The 18089-nt window shown below is 43.4% G+C and overlaps 1 protein-coding gene across 3 annotated transcripts in view; it reads left to right on the top strand.

Annotated features, from left to right (window-relative positions):
• The window catches only part of KLHL32 (kelch like family member 32), a 241751-nt gene that overhangs the window by 33531 nt on the left and 190131 nt on the right, over positions 1 to 18089 (top strand). For all 3 annotated transcript variants that reach the window (XM_066358849.1, XM_066358848.1, XM_066358847.1), the window contains exon 2: positions 17847 to 17928. In XM_066358849.1, the coding sequence (XP_066214946.1) occupies positions 17906 to 17928 (23 nt within the window). In that variant the 5' untranslated portion in view covers positions 17847 to 17905. The remainder of the gene's footprint in view (positions 1 to 17846; positions 17929 to 18089) is intronic.

Below are 18089 nucleotides of genomic sequence, written 5' to 3'. Positions count from 1 at the left end.
GCTGGGAATTTTTTGACAACTGTTTCAATTTCATTTGTTGTAATTGATCTGTTTAGGTTTTCTGATTCTTCCCCAGTTGAATTTTGGAAGATTGTATATTTCTAGGAATTTAACCATTTTGCCTAGGTTGTCCTTTTTTTTTTTTTTTTTTTTTGGCACATAGGTCTTCATAGTATTTTCTTATAATCCTTTGTATTTCTGTGGTGTCAGTTGTTACTTCTCCACTTTCATTTCTAATTTTATTTATTTGAGTCCTCTCTCTTTTTTTCTTGATGAGCCTGGTTAAAGGTTTGTCAATCCTGTTTACCTTTTCAAAGAACCAGCTTTTGATTTCATTGATCTTTTGTAATTTTTTAGCCTCTATGTTATTTATTTCTACTCTGATCTTTATTATTTTTTTCCTTCTATTCCTCTGTGCTTTATTTGTTGTTCTTTTTCTAGTTCTTTTAGATGTAGGGTTAAGTTGTTTTTTTGAGCGTTTTCTTGCTTTTTAAGGTATGCCTATAATGCTATGAAATTTCCTATCAGGACCGCTTTAGCTGTGTCCATTAGGTTTTGAGACTTGTATGTTTATTTTCATTTGTTTCAAGGAAAATTTTGATTTCTTCCTTGATCTCATTGTTAACCCATTTTTTATTTAATAACATGTATTTAGCTTCCAAGTGTTTGAATGTTTTTCAATTTTTCTATTGTATTTGATTTCTAGTTTCATGCCATTGTGATCAGAGAAGACACTGGATATGACTTCAATCTACTTAAATTTATTGAGACTTGTGTCCTAATATGTGGTCTATCCTAGAGAATGTACCATGAGCACTTGAAAAGAATATATATTCTGTTGCTTTGGGATGAAAGGTTCTGAAGATATCAATTAAATCCAGTTGATTTAGTATATCATTTAAGGCCACTGTTTCTTTGTTAATTTTCTGTCGGGAGGATCTATCCATTGATATTAGTGGGGTATTAAAATCCCCTGCTATTATAAGTATTGCTGTTGATCTCACCCTTTATGTTCATCAAAATCTGCTTTATATATTTAGGTGCTCCTATATTAGGGGCATAAATATTTACAATGGTTATATCATCTTGTTGGATTGCTCCCTTTATCATTATGTAGTGACCTTCTTTATCCCTTACTATGGCCTTTGTTTTAAAGGCTATTTTGTCAGATATACATATTGCTACCCTATTTTTTTTTTCATTTCCATTTGCATGAAATACTTTTTTCCATCCCTTTACTTTCAGTCTATGTGTATCTTTTGTTTGGAGGTGGGTCTCTTGTAGACAACATATGTACACGTCCTGTCTTCTTATCCATATAGCTACCCTGTGTCTTCTGATTGGAGCATTTAATCTATTTTCATTTAAGATTATTATTGATATGTACTTATTTATTGCCATTTTATTCTTTAAACCTACAATCCTTTTTTTCTTGATTTCTTTTTTGTTTTTCTCTTTTTACAGCATGTCCCTCAACATTTCTTGCAGTGCTGGTTTGGTTGTAATGAATTTCTTGAGTCTTCTTTTTCAACTGGGAAAGAAGTTGAATTTCTTTCTCTTTCAATTTTAAACGATAGCCTTGCTGGATAAAGTAGTCTTGGTTGTAGGTTCTTGTTTTGCATCACTTTGAATATTTTTTTATCAGTGCTTTCTGGCCTGAAGTGTTTTTGTTGAGAAGTCAAATGTCATCCTTATGGGGGCTCCTCTGTAGGTAATTAACAGCTTTTCTCTTGCAGCTTTTAGTATTCTTTCTTTTTCTCTTAACAATGGCATCTTAATTATGATATTTCTTGCTGTAGGCCTCCTTGGGTTCCTCTTTAATGGGACTCTCTGAGCTTCTTGAACTTCTGTGACTCTTTTCATCAACAATTTAGGGAAATTTTCAGCTATGATTTCTTCAAACAAGTTTTTTATCCCTTGTTTTTTCTCTTCTCCTTGAAGAACCTCTATGATGTGGATGTTGTTTCTTTTTGTGTTGTTGCAGAGGTCTCTTAGAGTTTCCTCAGTCTTTTTGCGCATCTTTTCTTTTTGCTGCTCTTGTTTTGTGCTGTCATTTATCTTGTCCCCTAAATTGCTGATTGGATCCTCTGCTTCATTTATCCTGATTGATTCTTTCTAGTGCATTCTTCTTTTCTGATACTGTATTTGTCATTTCTGTCTGGTTCTTTTTTATGATTTAATGTCATTTTTGATGCTTGCTATCACTTTACTTAGGTACTCATTATGACCATCCATTGTTGCTCTAAGTTTTTTGAGTATCCTAAAAATTATTGTAAACTCTACATCTGGTAGTTTGGTTCCATTTCATTTAGTTCTTTTTCTGGATATTTCTCATTGATTCATTTGGGTTATATTTCTTTGCCCATTTTGTCTATCAGGTAGCGCTGTCTGACTTTGCAATTTGTTGTGATGTCTTTAATGAGGAAGATGGGCTCAGTGGTACTGACCTCCAGGTCACCTGATTTCCTTGCTCTAGGAACGCTTCTTGAGGGTTGTATTTTCCCTCCTGTTGTATGTGAGTATCAAATGCAGTTGGTCCTTTCATGTGTGCAGTTATCCCTTCAGGCTGGCTGGCTCTAAGGGTCAACCTTGATCATGTGTATTAGACACTGTGCAGTGTCTGTCCTATTGGGCGTATTTATTCTCCACAGTGGCTGGTGCCTGCTGGACTCCTCCTTTATGTGTATTGCTTGTGTAGCTAGCTGAGTCTAGTGTTGGTGCTGTTTGCCACCCATTACTGGTTGTGTAGGTTCTAGGTCTTCTGGGGTTGGTGTCAGCCATTGTTTGTAACCTGCCATGGGATATCTGTCTAGAGCTACTGCTCTGTTCGCTGTTTATGTCTGTGTTTCCTGTGCTTGGGTAGTGTGAGAAGGGCCAACTTGTGTATAAGGATCAGCTTCCTCCTGCTTAGAGATGACAGCAGCTCCATAAAAGCCCCAAGCTCCATAAGATTTTCCTCCACTTTTCAGCTGTTCCACCTCCTCTTGCAGCTTCCTGGTCTTCCCACAGAGTCTTCTATAGAAAGACTATAGTGTGGGCTCAGACTGGCCTCAGTCAACCAGCCCTTCTACAGGTTGCAATCTTGGTGGGTTAGGGCAGCTGAGGTTGGGAATATGTTATTGGGACCCTCTATTTCAGGGTTCTCTTGGTCAGGAGCTCAGTACAGGGAATGTGGCCCCTACTCCAGAGCCCAATTCCTCAGCCACTAATGGATACTCAAATTTTATTTCTCTTCAGCAGAGTGAGCAGCAGGTTCAGATTGAGTAGGGCCAATAATCTTCTCTGCGAAAGTTCTTTCAGCTGGTGAGACCCTGGTCTCAGGGAGGAAGACTGAGAGAGTCCTCTCGTGGGGCTGACCAACACCCCCCCCCCAGAATGTGGCTAAGCCCCTCAACCAGACCCAACAATAGGTTCGCAGGGACCCACACTTTAAATGTCCATGCTCCAAGCCTGTTTCCGTCCCCTCTGTGGAATGTAGCCCAACAGGGCAGGATATCCAGCATCCAGGGCAGCTGACTGTTCCACCCTATCCAATGCTTGTGAGCCACTGCACCAGTGCTGATCACAGAAAATGGAACTCATCTCAGCTGGGCCAGGTGTGAGGATCCCTTCCTTAGGACACACCACCAGCATGGGTCTTTAGGTCCTGAACCAATGCTCTCTGCAGCTGGCCCTTGGATATGCCGGCCCTGGGCCTCACTGGAGGGAACCTGGCACAGACCAGTGGGAGACATTGACCATGACTGTCCTTTAGCAACTTTCTAGGAGCTACAAGCAATCCAGAGTTTGTGGCTGCCTCTGCTGGGCCCAGATCCACATGGAAATAGCAAACCACCCACCTAGCCTGGCTTTTACCCACACTGGGCCTGGGAGAAGTTCCTCTAAAGGCTGAGGTTCCCTGAGCTCTGCCTCCTGTAGCTTCTTTCTGCTGGCTGCTTGTTGGGCTTGGCTGCTGAAAAAACCTCTGGTAGGGTCTAGAACTTTCGGCAATTCAGGGATTAGGAACAGTGGTGGGTATGGCTCTGCCCCTGGGCCCCAGGTGTCAAGCTGTCCAGACTTTTTTTTGTGTGTGTGTATTTTTCCAAAGCTGGAAATGGGAGGCAGTCAGACAGACTCCTGCATGCACCCAACCAGGATCCACCCGGCATGCCCACCAGGAGGCGATGCTCTGCCCATCTTGGGACGTCGCTCTGCCGCAATCAGAGCCATTCTAGCGCCTGAGGCAGAGGCCACAGAGCCATCCTCAGCGCCCGAGCAAACTTTGCTCCAGTGGAGCCCCGGCTGTGGGAGGGGAAGAGAGAGACAGAGAGGAAGGAGAGGGGCAGGGGTGGAGAAGCAGATGGGCGCTTCTCCTGTGTGCCCTGGCCGGGAATCGAACCCGGGACTCCCGCACGCCAGGCCGATGCTCTACCACTGAGCCAACCGGCCAGGGCCTGTCCAGACTTTTTTTTTTTTTTTACAGATCTCAGTAGCGTGTGGCCCCAGGAGTCTAGTGGGTGTGGCCTGTGAAACCTAGAGGTATGGTCTGCCTACAGTCCAGAAAGTTCTACTGAGTCTCCCATGGGACAGAAGCACCAGTCATAGAGTCAGGAGCATGCGGGGCAAAGTTCCAGCCTCAACGCTAGAAAACTGAGTCACTGATGGGCCCCCAGCTGCCTGTCTGCCTTCTCAGAATGACCCAATTTCCATAGCGGGGGGCAGGAGAACCTCCCAAGGGTGGGGCAGTTGCTTTCCCCCAGGCTGATACTGCTCAGAAGGGACTGCTCTGCCTAAGAAAGATGGCGACTGTGGTATTGGAGAATGCACAGGAGTTCTGGTGGTGGTCCCTGGGCCACCAACTTTACATTCTCCTCATGCAACACTTGTCCTCTCAGCTCTTCCCTGCTGGAGCCCGGGGTAAGTGGCTGTGAAGGAGATTTTCTGCACTGGCCCTTTAAGACTGAGCCTGTGTCTCCGAGAGCTCCTGTCTCTTTCTTACAGACAGAAACCCCAGCTCTTTTCATAGCCAAATGCTATGTAGGTGCCTCTTACAGGCTGTGCAGCTCTAATCTGAGGCTCCTGGCCTGGGGCTTAGGACTTAGACCTCTCAGGGTGACTCTCCCTGCAGTGGAATCCTTGCAGACCCTCAGCTATCACTCGCTCCTGGGAGCGAGGAAGCCCTTTCTGCATCTCTGCCCTTCCTACCAGTCTTGGTGTGGCTTCTTCAGTGATCCTTGGTTATAGGCTCTTCTTCGTTTAGTCCAGAGTTGGTTATTCAAGGTGATTGTTCTTAAATTAAATTGTAATTCAATTTGGTCCTGGGAGGTGGCAGTTGGAACATCCACCTACTCCATCACCATGTTGGAATCTCCCCCATCTCTTTTAATGCATTGTACTTTTCATCTGGAAAGCCTCTTCTTTCTCCCTGCGTTCTATACTGCTTTCTGTTTAACTCTCCTCTACCTTTCTAGCTCACATCCATCTCGCCTTCAGTAGCCAGGGTGGTAACAGCCAGACCTGAGCAGCAGCTTCACCAGTGACCAGTTTGTTTTCTTTTTACCCAAAGCATTTTAGCCTGTTGGTCTCTGCTTTTTCTTCTGAAAAATTGACCTCTTTAATTCTTATAATGTTAGATCATTATAAGAATCGAATGTAATAGTGCCTGTACTCTTAGCTTCCTTAATTAGGTTCTTAAATTATAGGGCTTCCCCAGTTCCAATGCTTCTTGCATATGGAAGACACAGAACAGCTTTTTAAGGGGAAAAAAATAGCAGTATATTAGTAAATCATTGATTTAAGGTACAACCTCAATTTTAAAATTTTAAAATGGGAGAAATATATATCTTTGAATAGAAGAAAATACGAAATGTCTTGTATTATTAGAATAATACAAATATGGATGTTATGCCTTGCTTTGAAGGTTATAAGCTATTTAAAGGGAAGAATTTGGATTACATCTACATCATAGGTTAGGGAAGTGTAAAGTTTATTTTCTCTTTGTTAAAAGACAAGCATTAATCAGAGGAAACTGTTCATTTACTCTCTGATGAATAACTATTTTACACAGTTTTCTAATTACATATCACATAAGTGAAGCTTGTCGATATTTTTGTTATACAGTAATGTTATTTATCATATAAATAACTGGTATGTCAGCAAAAGGTTCGTGATCTACTTGTGCCATCTATAAAGATTAAATTTTCAGTGGTGTGAGCTCTATAAGAAATTCTTTAATAAAGAAGTTTTCATGGCAGCATTTTTCAAAAGCACCTTAGGATGTTATAATTGCAGGTTAGGTTATTTTGACAAGGCTGTGTAACTGATCCAAGCATTTTATGCTTCTATTCATAGAGGAGTGATAGAACTAAAAATTAAATTAAAGTGAGAGCTAAAAAGGGGTGTGTTAATATGACTGGAAGAACTGATTTAAACATTATATTTTAGTTTGGTTCTCAAAGTCTCTAGCTGTATTCATGAAGGTGGCTAGATACTTCATCCTTGTTCTTACACGAGAAATTTTTTATATTAGAACAGCATTTTATTCTTTTCGGGCATGAATTTTGTAAGATAAACTAACACAATATGATTCAGTATATGCAAATAATCTGGCATTAAGATGTCATTCTCTTCATTGTGAGAATAAGGTAAATTTAGGGGATTCAAGGCAAAATAAAACAAAAAAACATGGATCCTGCCTATGTAGACAGGATGACTAAAACACTTATCATCCAAACTGGGAAACAGAAGAGAACCAATGGGGATGCAATCAGTAATTACCCCAGAGCACCTTAATTAGTGTTCAGTTCGTTTAAGACTGTGGACTCTGGAGGAGCAGGTCTGCGGGGTTGGAAGCCAAGTTTCATCACTTATTGGTTGTGTGGTTTTCAACAAATTACTTGACCTCTTTATGCCTTAGTATCCTGATTCATGAAAGGGGATAGTAAAATACCTGATGGATTAAATAAGGCAAGGAAACCAGTTCCTGTGCTGGACACTTACTAAGTGCTTTCTTAGTAAAGGTTGTCCTGTCACCATCTTCACTCCACCCCCCCCCCACCCTTTCATGTGACACTGAGAAACAGCTCCGCTGCCACACATGTGATGGCCTGTGCCAGTGGAGGACCACCAGCATTTCCCCCACACTTCTCCCAGTGTCACCCGGGAGTAGAAAATACAGATAACCAAAATTTTAAAAAGCTTTTGTAAGGTATTTTTCCCCACCGAGAAGGAAGGAAGAGGGCTTGAAGCCACAAAGTATGGAATAGTAAGATGGAGGTAAAGGAAGTTGCACGGATTAAACCGCGTGGGAGATATTTAAAGGGGTTCCTCTAGGGAAGTTGGGCTAACATGACGTGGTGAAATCCCACTGGCTGGTAGATGGTCGCTTTTTTCCAAACGGTTCCTGTGAAGCCTCCTTTGGCGTGCTTGGTTGTGGGCGGTCCCAGCCAAAGTTCACGGGTCTGAGTTCCCCACATGACCATCCCCCATTATCCACCGACCTTACATTCTGACCTTTTGTGTTAAATAGAAAAAGGGGTGCCGTTTATTTGTCTGGCTACTTCCTGCTGATTAGGGGCATCGTGGGGAGGGGGTGATTGGAAGGTGGTGGTTTTGAAGGGTGTCAGGAAGAACATCTGTGTGGCTGTGACTAGAGAAACTTCATGGATGCGGTCCTGTAAGGATTTAAAAAAAAGAGGAGTAAAAGGGGGATTTGCAGGGTCCAGCCTTTTGGTGAACTGGAGATGGATGGAGTCCAGTGGTTCTGACTGCCAGTGGTCCTATAAGGAGGCAAGCTTGAGGCAGAACTGCATGTCAGGAGTGGCGTAAAAAGGGGAAAGGAAGGGGTCCCATCCATTCCCATAACCAAAACCTGTGAGGGAACTAGAGGTTCAGAGAAGGTAGCCCTGTGTCCACAAGAAATGAGATGGACTTACCCACTTGTTGCAGCATACCCTGGGTTCTCCAAGTCCAGGCCGTGTCCTAGGAGTTTGAGCGATGCACCCACCTGGCTGGATTGGCCTTCCCATTCGGGTGGCTTGTCCTCCACGTAGAGGCGCTGAGGAAAAACCTGTTGCCCAAAGGGGCAATCACTCTGCCAGTGACCGGGCTGCTTGCAGTCAGGGCAGGGCTCAGTGGGCAGCCACTGGCAGGGGCCCTGCTGGGACCAGTGGTCCTGCTTGCCACACTTAAAGCAAGCCACTGGTGGCTCTGCTGGTCTCAGGGTTGCCACAAGAGTTTGGGTTTGGAGTGTTACCTTCTGCTGCATGCGGGCCTGGCAAACAGCCTTGGCCTGTTTCTACTAATTGGGACCGTTAAAAACTTTAAATGCTGTGTTCACAGGTTCCGGATAGGGGTTTGGGGGATTGGGAATAAGAGGAGGAGGGCTCATGCGGAGCCCGGCACCCAGATCCTACAGGAAACGCTGGAGCCAAAGGCAGGACAGGGCCAGAACTTCCTGCAAGAAAATTGGGGTTGGACGTCAGGGTCCTGCAAACCGGTGTAAGAGCTAATAGTAGGTGGAGAAAGGCCTGAAGGAGGACGGACTTAAGAACACAGTGAAGGGAGAGGCCCCTGGCCAGCAGGGGAGGAGAAAGAGATGGTAGTGGTGAATAAGAAATAGGTTTTTGAGAAGTGAGGGGAGGGGGCTTTCAGAGGGAAGAGACCCGAGCACAAAAGAGGTCTGCAGAGGGACCAGAGAAAAGTCCCGAGAGAGGGGTGCCCCTGGGGCTCAGACAGGAGGGAGAGAGAGTTGGGAGTCCGCGGAGAAGGAAAGATTAGGAGTGGAGGTTTAGGTGAGGTTTCTCTGGCCAGAAAAAGGCCTGTGCGGTGGAACAGGCGGCACAGAGATTAAGGACGGGTGTGTGAATTAGAAGCCGTGTATGTAAGAGATCAGTTCCCAGCTTTTTTGGCGATAAATTGGTGAGGGTGTTAACACTGAAAGTCCCTTCAGGAGGCTAATTCAGTGGGTTCTGTGGCCTGGCCACAGCGGAGAAGAACAGTTTCTTCTTCTTTAGGGAGGGAGATTCCTGTGCCCCCACAGCCACCCTCAGTCCTCGGAGTGGTCAGATTTGAGTATTAGCGTCCTAAAAACTCAAGGTCTGGCCATGGACGGAAATGGTAAAGTGGATGTGCTTGGGGACAAGCACATGCTCACTCGGATGGATGGAAAAGACTTCCCTGATGTAGCTATGGTTTCGGACAGGGAGTCTCGGAGGAAAGAACTGAGAGGAAGGCGGAGGCAAGGGACTTACTGCACCGTGTGCCAAAGTGGGTGGAAGGTCGGAGATCCTGGTTCTTTCTCGGAGGGGATGAGGAAGAGGAGCGGTCCTTGCGGACTTCTACTCCTCCTGGGTTTTCGGCACCAAAATGTAAGGTATTTTTTCCCCGCCGAGAAGGAAGGAAGAGGGCTCGAAGCCACAAACTGTGGAATAGTAAACGGCTTTATTGAGTACAGAGCATGCATCCCACCCGGCAAGGTTCCCTGGCCCTGAGGTAAGATGGAGGCCAGGGAAGTTGCACGGATTAAACTGCGTGGGAGATATTTAAAGGGTCCCTCTAGGGAAGTCGGGCTAACATGACGTGGTGAAATCCCACTGGCTGGTAGATGGTTGCTTTTTTCCAAACGGTTCCTGTGAAGCCTCCTTTGGCGTGCTTGGTTGTGGGCGGTCCCAGCCAAAGTTCGCGGGTCTGAGTTCCCCACGTGACCATCCCCCATTATCCACCGACCTTACAGCTTTCACATGGTTAAAATCATCATTGACGTTTAAAATACATACTCTTACAAACACGATTTTACATAATACAATATGTATTGATTTATGACTTATTTTTCTCTTAAAGCACGTCAGTATATTTTTATGTTACTAACTTTATCTATGTACGTCACCATTTAAAATTACTGCTTGGTTCTCCATTGAAGGAGATACAATAATTAACTCATCCCCTAGCATACAGGTTGCTTCTATTCTTTGCTTGTATCAACAACACTCAAGTGGTTCTCCTGTACATCATAGGCCTTTGCACACTTATCTGATTAGTACCATAGGGTGGTTTCTAGATGTGGTGTTTCTAGATCAAAGGATTTACCCCCTGTTAAGGCCTTCAATACCTATTTACAAATTGCCCTCTGGAATGCCTGTACCAATTTAGACACCTGCCTGCATCTATAAGACTATCATTTTACTTGTTCCATTGGCCATCATCATTCTTTGCCAATGTGATTGGTATCTTGCTGATTTATTTGCATTTTTATTATTCACCAGAGGGACCATTTTATGTTTCCTGTTTCTCTATATTTCTATTTTGGTGACTTGCTGGTTTATGCTCTTTTTTAAAAATTTCCTGTGGAGTGATTCATCTTTTTCTTATTGATGTGTAAATACTTTATATATTTACCATATTAATGAATTGTCTTGTATCTCATGCTCTTTTGACAAATACTTATAGTTGTACAGATTACTATGTTGTTTTACACTTCTTGTGGCCAATAAGCTATTCTTCCATTTTGATAATTATTTTTTAAATGAAATCCAGCCCATTTAATCTTATCTGATCATATGGTTGTATTCTACTGGAGGTTGACTTCATCCTACATGCTCAGTTTCTTTCGCAGCTATTATCTTGTCTACACTGTGTGCAGAGTGTGCTTTCTATGTTTCCATAAAGGAGACAGGGAAGGGGAGTCAAACTAATGTTTTAGGAGCACTGAGGTGTAACTAGCATTTTACTTGATGCTTTCTTTTTAAGTGAGAGGAGGGGAGATAGTGTGACAGACTCTTGCATGTCCCACAACCAGGATCCACCTGGCAAGCCCTGTGTAGGGCCAATGCTAGAATCAACCAGGCCATCCTCAGTGCCTGGGGCTGATGATTGAACCAATTGAGCCACTGGCTATGAGAAGAGAAGATGGAGAGAAGTGGGAGAAGGAGGGGGAGAGAAGCAGATAGTCATTTCTCCTGTGTGCCCTGACTGGGAATCAAAATCAGGATGTTCATACACTGGGCCGATGTTCTATCCACTATGCAACCCATCAGAGCCTACTTGATGGTTTCAATCATGTAAGATGTTAAATAGAATAGTGTAGAAGATCTTGAAGCTCTGCTGCCTGCGCTTTCATAGAGTTCCTGGGTATTGATTCTCCTTTCCTAACTGTACGGAATGTGGTTACATATCACCTTTTTCAAAAACAATTGATGACTTAGTGTGTTCCATAATTTAAAAAGTGAAAGATTTATGTGATCTGTAGAGAAACCAGAGTATTGTGTTCCATAATGTAAAAAGAGTTTGTTCTCTCCCTATTATAAATACTTTTTTTATCTAGAATTATTGTGCTGGGCCAATTTATAGGGTTTGTCTGTACATCCTGGCAACCTGTGGTGAGATCCACATGCAAAAAGATGTTTCATCTTTTACCTCTAGACTTTTTCCCCCTTCTCTCACAGGATGATAAGAAATACTTAGTATATCAGTATATACATATTTGTCTTATATTGTTAAGAACTAATTAACTATATATCTTCTATAATTTTATATAATCTATATATTTTGACATCACATGATGATGTACTGTTTTTAAAATCACACCAGTTTACTGGTGTTAAAAAAAAATAAGGATTTATGAAATTATTAGAATTAAAGGTAAATTAACACCATATGTAATACATTAGTATAATAATGATTGGGACCATTATGTATGTCCCAATTCTTTTATCCTTAGAAGCAACATTTCTTTTCAAGATACTAATCTGATATCATTTGTTGATTGAAATCAACAACCCCTTGAGTATATTGAAGAGCCTTCTAATATATCTAGTTTTTCAAGGTCAAGGCTTACACCTATAATTTGTACTTCTTTTATCTTCAGGCTTTTTTTTTTTTTTTGTACATTTTTTTGAAGCTGGAAACGGGGCGAGACAGTCAGACAGACTCCCACATGCACCCGACCGGGATCCACCCGGCACGCCCACCAGGGGCGACGCTCTGCCCACCAGGGGGCGATGCTCTGCCCCTCCGGGGTGTTGCTCTGCCGCGACCAGAGCCACTCTAGCGCCTGGGGCAGAGGCCAAGGAGCCATCCCCAGCGCCCGGGCCATCTTTGCTCCAATGGAGCCTTGGCTGCAGGAGGGGAAGAGAGAGACAGAGAGGAAGGAGGGGGTGGGGGGTGGAGAAGCAAATGGGCGCCTCTCCTATGTGCCCTGGCCGGGAATCGAACCCGGGTCCCCCGCATGCCAGGCCGACGCTCTACCGCTGAGCCAACCGACCAGGGCCTTATCTTCAGGCTTTGTTCCTATAAATCAGTGGTCTCCAAACCCCCGGGCCACAGACCGGTGCCGGTCAATGGGCCATTTGGTATTGGTCTGCAGAGAAAGAATAGATAACTTACATTATTTCCGTTTTATTTATATTTAAGTCTGAACGATGTTTTATTTTTAAAAAATGACCAGATTCCCTCTGTTACATCCGTCTAAGACTCATTGTTGATGCTTGTCTCGGTCATGTGATACATGTATTTGTCCCACCCTAAAGGCCCGTCCATGAAAATATTTTCTGACATTAAACCGGTTCATGGCCCAAAAAAGGTTGGGGACCACTGCTATAAACCACCATTTTCTCTCTTGCATTTTACTTCTGCCTGTTTAAAATCTGGTGGTACTTCCCTTCAATTTCTATAAATTGCTAAAATCAAGAATAACTAATATTTTTTAAAAGCATCAATTACTTTTCAAAGGAGTGTAGTACTAAAATATTATTTAAAAAGTATATGTTGCCCTGGCCGGTTGGCTCAGCGGTAGAGCGTCGGCCTAGCGTGCGGAGGACCCGGGTTCGATTCCCGGCCAGGGCACACAGGAGAAGCTCCCATTTGCTTCTCCACCCCTCCGCCACGCTTTCCTCTCTGTCTCTCTCTTCCTCTCCCGCAGCCAAGGCTCCATTGGAGCAAAGATGGCCCGGGCGCTGGGGATGGCTCTGTGGCCTCTGCCTCAGGCGCTAGAGTGGCTCTGGTCGCAATATGGCGACGCCCAGGATGGGCAGAGCATCGCCCCCTGGTGGGCAGAGCCTCGCCCCTGGTGGGCGTGCCGGGTGGATCCCGGTCGGGCGCATGCGGGAGTCTGTCTGACTGTCTCTCCCCGTTTCCAGCTTGAGAAAAATGAAGAAGAAAAAAAAAAAAATTTAAAAAGTATATGTTAACAGTAAGAATAAACCAGCTTCTTATATGTTGGTAGGACTGGTTGTACATCCAATAATTAAGATAGCTTAACTTTCAGTAGTATGCTTATTGATTCTATTAACCTACATGAGTCTACCTGGCCTTTTTTCCTACTTAATGAGGCCAGACCTATAAGACATTTACTCCCCCCCCCCACATTTTTTTTTTGAGACTATTATGGCTTAATACGTTTTTACCTCTGAAAGTAGTATTTTCGATGTTCACTTAAAAAGATCCATTCTAAGTGAAACTCTGGCAAACTTGAAACACTTTAATGAAAGTAGAAACTATCAATATAAAGATGAAATAAACCCCATCAATCCTAAGTACCAAACATATCTGAAAAGAAGTTCACCAATAAAAGAGGGGATTACATAAATGAACATTTCCTAAGGTTGAGGCCAGTGGATAATTTTAACTCTGTAAGAATTGCAGTAGTTTTGAGAATCACTTGCTGCATTTCCCAGAATGAGTGCAAGCTTCGGCTGGGGAGGTGGGAGTGGGGTGCTGAGTCATCCCAAGCTGCAGGAAGGTCTTGACAGCAGTCTTGGAAGGATTGCTGCCATTCCCAGATCGGGAATCAAACCTAGGACATCCACATGCTGGGCTTTACCACTGAACCAGCCAGCCAGGGCAGGATCATATGATTTTTGTTCTTTATTTTGTTGATATGGTGTATTACAGTAATTGATTTATATATGTTGAACCATCCTTGTGCTCTTGGAATGAATCCCACTTGATCATGATGTATTATTTATTTATTTTTTTTTTTTTTCATTTTTCTGAAGCTGGAAACAGGGAGAGACAGTCAGACAGACTCCCGCATGCGCCCGACCGGGATCCACCCGGCACGCCCACCATGGGCGATGCTCTGCCCACCAGGGGGCGATGCTCTGCCCATCCTGGGCGTCGCCATGTTGCGACCAGAGCCACTCTAGCGCCTGGGGCAGAGGCCACAGAGCCATCCCCAGCGCCCGGGCCATCTTGCTCCAATGGAGCCTTGGCTGCGGGAGGGGATGAGAGAGACAGAGAGGAAAGCGCGGCAGAGGGGTGGAGAAGCAAATGAGCGCTTCTCCTGTGTGCCCTGGCCGGGAATCGAACCCGGGTCCTCCGCACGCTAGGCCGATGCTCTACCGCTGAGCCAACCAGCCAGGGCTGTATTATTTTTTTAATGTATGTATTCGATTTGCTATTATTTTGTTTAGGGTTTTTGCATTTGTGTTTATTAAAGATATTGGTCTGTAGTTTTCTGTGTGTTGTCCTTGCCAGGTTTTGGTATGAGGGTTATGTTGGTCTCATATAATGTGTTCGGAAGTATTACTTCTTCAGTTTTTTTGAAGACTTTGAGAAGGATAGGAACCAAGTCGTCTATAAATGTTTGGTAGAATTCACTAGTACAGCTATCTGGTCTTGGACTTTTATTTTTGGGGAGGTTTTTGAGGGTTGTTTCTATTTCTTCCCTGCTTATGTGTATATTTAGGTTTTCCACTTCTTTGTGACTATAGGAAGACTGTATAGTTTTAGGAATTTATCCATTTCTTCTAGATTGTTGAATTTGGTGGCATATGGTTTTTCATAGTATTTTTCAATGATCCTTTATATATCTATATTATCTATGGTAATTTCTCCTCTTTCATTTTGGATTTTGTTCATATGAGTATATGAGTCCTTCCTCTTTTTTCATTAGTGAGTCTAGTCAGGGGTTTGTCAATTTTATTGATCTTTTCAAAGAACCAGCTCTTTCTTATATTAAATTTTTATACTTTTTTTTGTTCTCTATTTCATTTATTTCTGCTCCAATTTTTACTATTTCCTTTCTTTTACTGATTTTGAGTTGCCCTTGTTCTTCCTTTTTTAGTTTCTTAAGATGTGATGTTAGGTTATTTACTTGGGCTCTCTTTTGTTTCTTGATATAATCCTGTAATGATATAAACTTCCCTCTTATTATTGCTTTTGCTGCATCTCAGAAATTTTTTTCTTTTTTTTTTCTTTTTTTTCATTTTTCCGAAGCTGGAAACGGGGAGGCTGTCAGACAGACTCCCACATGCGCCCGACAGGGATCTACCCGGCATGCCCACCAGGGGGCTATGTTCTGCCCCTCTGGGGCGTGGCTCTGTCACGACCAGAGCCATTCTAGTGCCTGAGGCAGAGGCCACAGAGCCATCCCCAGCGCCCGGGCCATCTTTGCTCCAATGGAGCCTCGGCTGCGGGAGGGGAAGAGAGAGACAGAGAGGAAGGAGAGGGGGAGGGGCGGAGAAGCAGATGGGCGCTTCTCCTGTGTGCCCTGGCCGGGAATCGAACCTGGGACTCCTGCACGCCAGGCCGACGCTCTACTGCTGAGCCAACCGGCCAGGGCCTGCATCTCAGAAATTTTGATATGGCCCCAGAGAGTCAGCTGTGGGGGTCTGCCACCGTCACTCTTTCCTGCTGGGAGGGGAATGTGGCGAGATCTGGGAGGCATGGGCCCACTTTGGTCCTCCCTGACACTGTGGAGAGTGTGGACCAAGGGTAGATTGTGGGCTGCATGCTGGCAGTTGGCCGAACTTTGTGGGCCTAGCAGTGCTCCAGTCCATCACATTTGGGCACCAGGTGGGTGGGTCGAACTCTGCCAGCTAAGCACGGGAGATCCACCTAGCGCTTCAACCTGTGTGCACCCGGACCTGTGGAGGCGATGGCCAATCATAAGCAGAGCCAGCTATGTGGGAGGCCCAAGGGAACCCAGACCATGACTTTGTGGTCAGTTGAGCCCTCCTTAATTCAGTTCCTTCTCCTCTGCTCCCCAATCTCTCTGCATCTCCTAGCTCAAAAACAAAACCCGAACCGAATGACCCTTTCTCCCTCAGTCCCGCCAAAAAAGGGAAACATTTGGTCCTCCAGCTTCTCTCCTTTCCAAAGTTCACCGCAAATGTATTTTATCTTGCGCCCTCCCTTTTCAACCTGTCCCACTTTCAGTCCCTTCCTTGCTAGACTCTCTCAGGTGTGGCTGCAAACCCAGCTGGGGTTCCTTCGTGGCATTATAGTTGCTCCGTTTGTTGAAATTTTAAGGGAAGAGAGAGACCAGGAGTATCTCTCACACCGCCATTTCTCTGATGTCTAGGGAATTTAATTTATCTTATGATTTTTAGTAACATTTTTGGATTGTTGGAAAATATCAAATTCAATGTGTCCTTTAATTTGAATGATTTTAATTTTAGGATACTGTTCTTTATTTGCCTATTTATTGGGAGCATTTAAAAATATTAGACTTTTGGAAAGGTTATGATTTAGTCACCTCTTTGTGATAATACATATATTTTTTGCCATTTTAAAGCTTAACTGACCATCTCTGTTAGTGTTTATGTTAGGCTATAATAGTCTGGAGATTATAATTTAGATTCTAAAAGAAAACTGTTGCAGTTATAGGTTACTAAGTTTCTTAACTAACAAAATAATGTGCTTTGAATTATTCTCTGCCTCTGTAAGTGCTCAGTCTTAATAGATTCATTGGAAATGATGCTCATTTTTAGGTTTACCAAAAAAAATGAGAAACAAATGGAAGTATAAGTATCTTATTTTTAATAATTGAAGAACGAAAACAAAAAATATAATTGTCTGAATAATGTTCGAAATAACCTGATATTCACTTAACAATGGAATACTTAAGCAAATTGTGATATATCCATATGAATTACTATGTAGTAATACCCAGCTGAGGGTTTAAAAACAGTATAACAAATACTATATTTTAGTTAGATTGAAAACCATAGGTCTTTCTTCTGTACAAATCAGCAGAAATAGGCACAGCTTAACATATTCCTTTCACAAGTGTTTTTACCCTGTTATCACTTTTCAAAATATAATTGAGGCAGAAGGGAGCCTGTTTAAGGTTTTCCAGGTTGAAATTAATTTTGCCACTTGAGTGTATTAGGAAGTGGGAGCTATAGCCTCTGAGAGCTGTAAAGCATAGTCATGGACCACATGCCAGGCTGCTCAAATAATTAACTTTTCTCTGTAGAGCTACATCAGTGATTGAAAACAAAGGCTGCAAGCAGAGCTGCAGGGTTAGGAGCGGGATGAAATGAACGTATAGGCTGGGAGCAATTTCAAGCTTGGCAACTTCATCCTATTACCTATTTCCGACTATGCTAATCCTGAAGCTCTTTTAATAATCTGTTTTCCATATTCTACTAATTTCCATTCTCTCTGTATGTTATTTTTTTTTAAATCTAGTTTGCAGAAATCTGCTCCTTGAATAGAAAATCATCTTTTTGTAAACGCTTAGCCAAGATATACTTGGTTTTATCTTAATTTCACTAATATTTATGTTTGGGAGGGAAGTAAAATCGCTAGAAAGGGTAAGTGAAATAGGGTTTGTGGTTCTTGGAACTTTGTAGCTTTATTTTATCAAACGTGAATTTTTATCTTTGCCCATGTGACGTTTTAAATTTTACTGTAACCCTTAACTTATCTGTTGGTTCTCAAACACATTTTCCTTCTTAGTCCCTGAAGTTCCAATAAAGTAAACTTAAACACTTAAAAGCTTTATGAACTGCTGTTTATTAAAAGAGCATTCAGTCAGAGTGTTATATCTCAACTATGAAAGTCTGTGGGAATCTGAGGGTCCAGAGTGTGCTCTTGTGCTTTTAGCTCACTGTGCTTTTCTTCCCCACCTTGTCATTCATCAGGGATGCTGGCTGATCCTGCTGTAGACGTCTGAGGCGGAGACCGAGGAACCAGCTGGAGAATGCCGTCTGAACGCTGCCTCAGGTCAGCCCTGCAGGACGTGTCCTAGGTGGTCTAGTCAGCCCCAGTGTTGTCACACTGCACATTTCAGGGCCAAGTGCGGAGCAGGGGCGCAACGCATGCTTGAAGGAATTAAGCAAACCAGTCAGAGCACGTGTGAGTTTAGTGTGGTAGCACCGGGGCTG

The sequence above is a fragment of the Saccopteryx leptura genome, chromosome 1 (genome assembly GCF_036850995.1).
Source record: "Saccopteryx leptura isolate mSacLep1 chromosome 1, mSacLep1_pri_phased_curated, whole genome shotgun sequence".
NCBI lineage: Eukaryota > Metazoa > Chordata > Mammalia > Chiroptera > Emballonuridae > Saccopteryx > Saccopteryx leptura.
The sequence above is the reverse complement of the archived record's forward strand: the minus strand, read 5'-3'. Positions and strand labels throughout refer to the sequence as shown.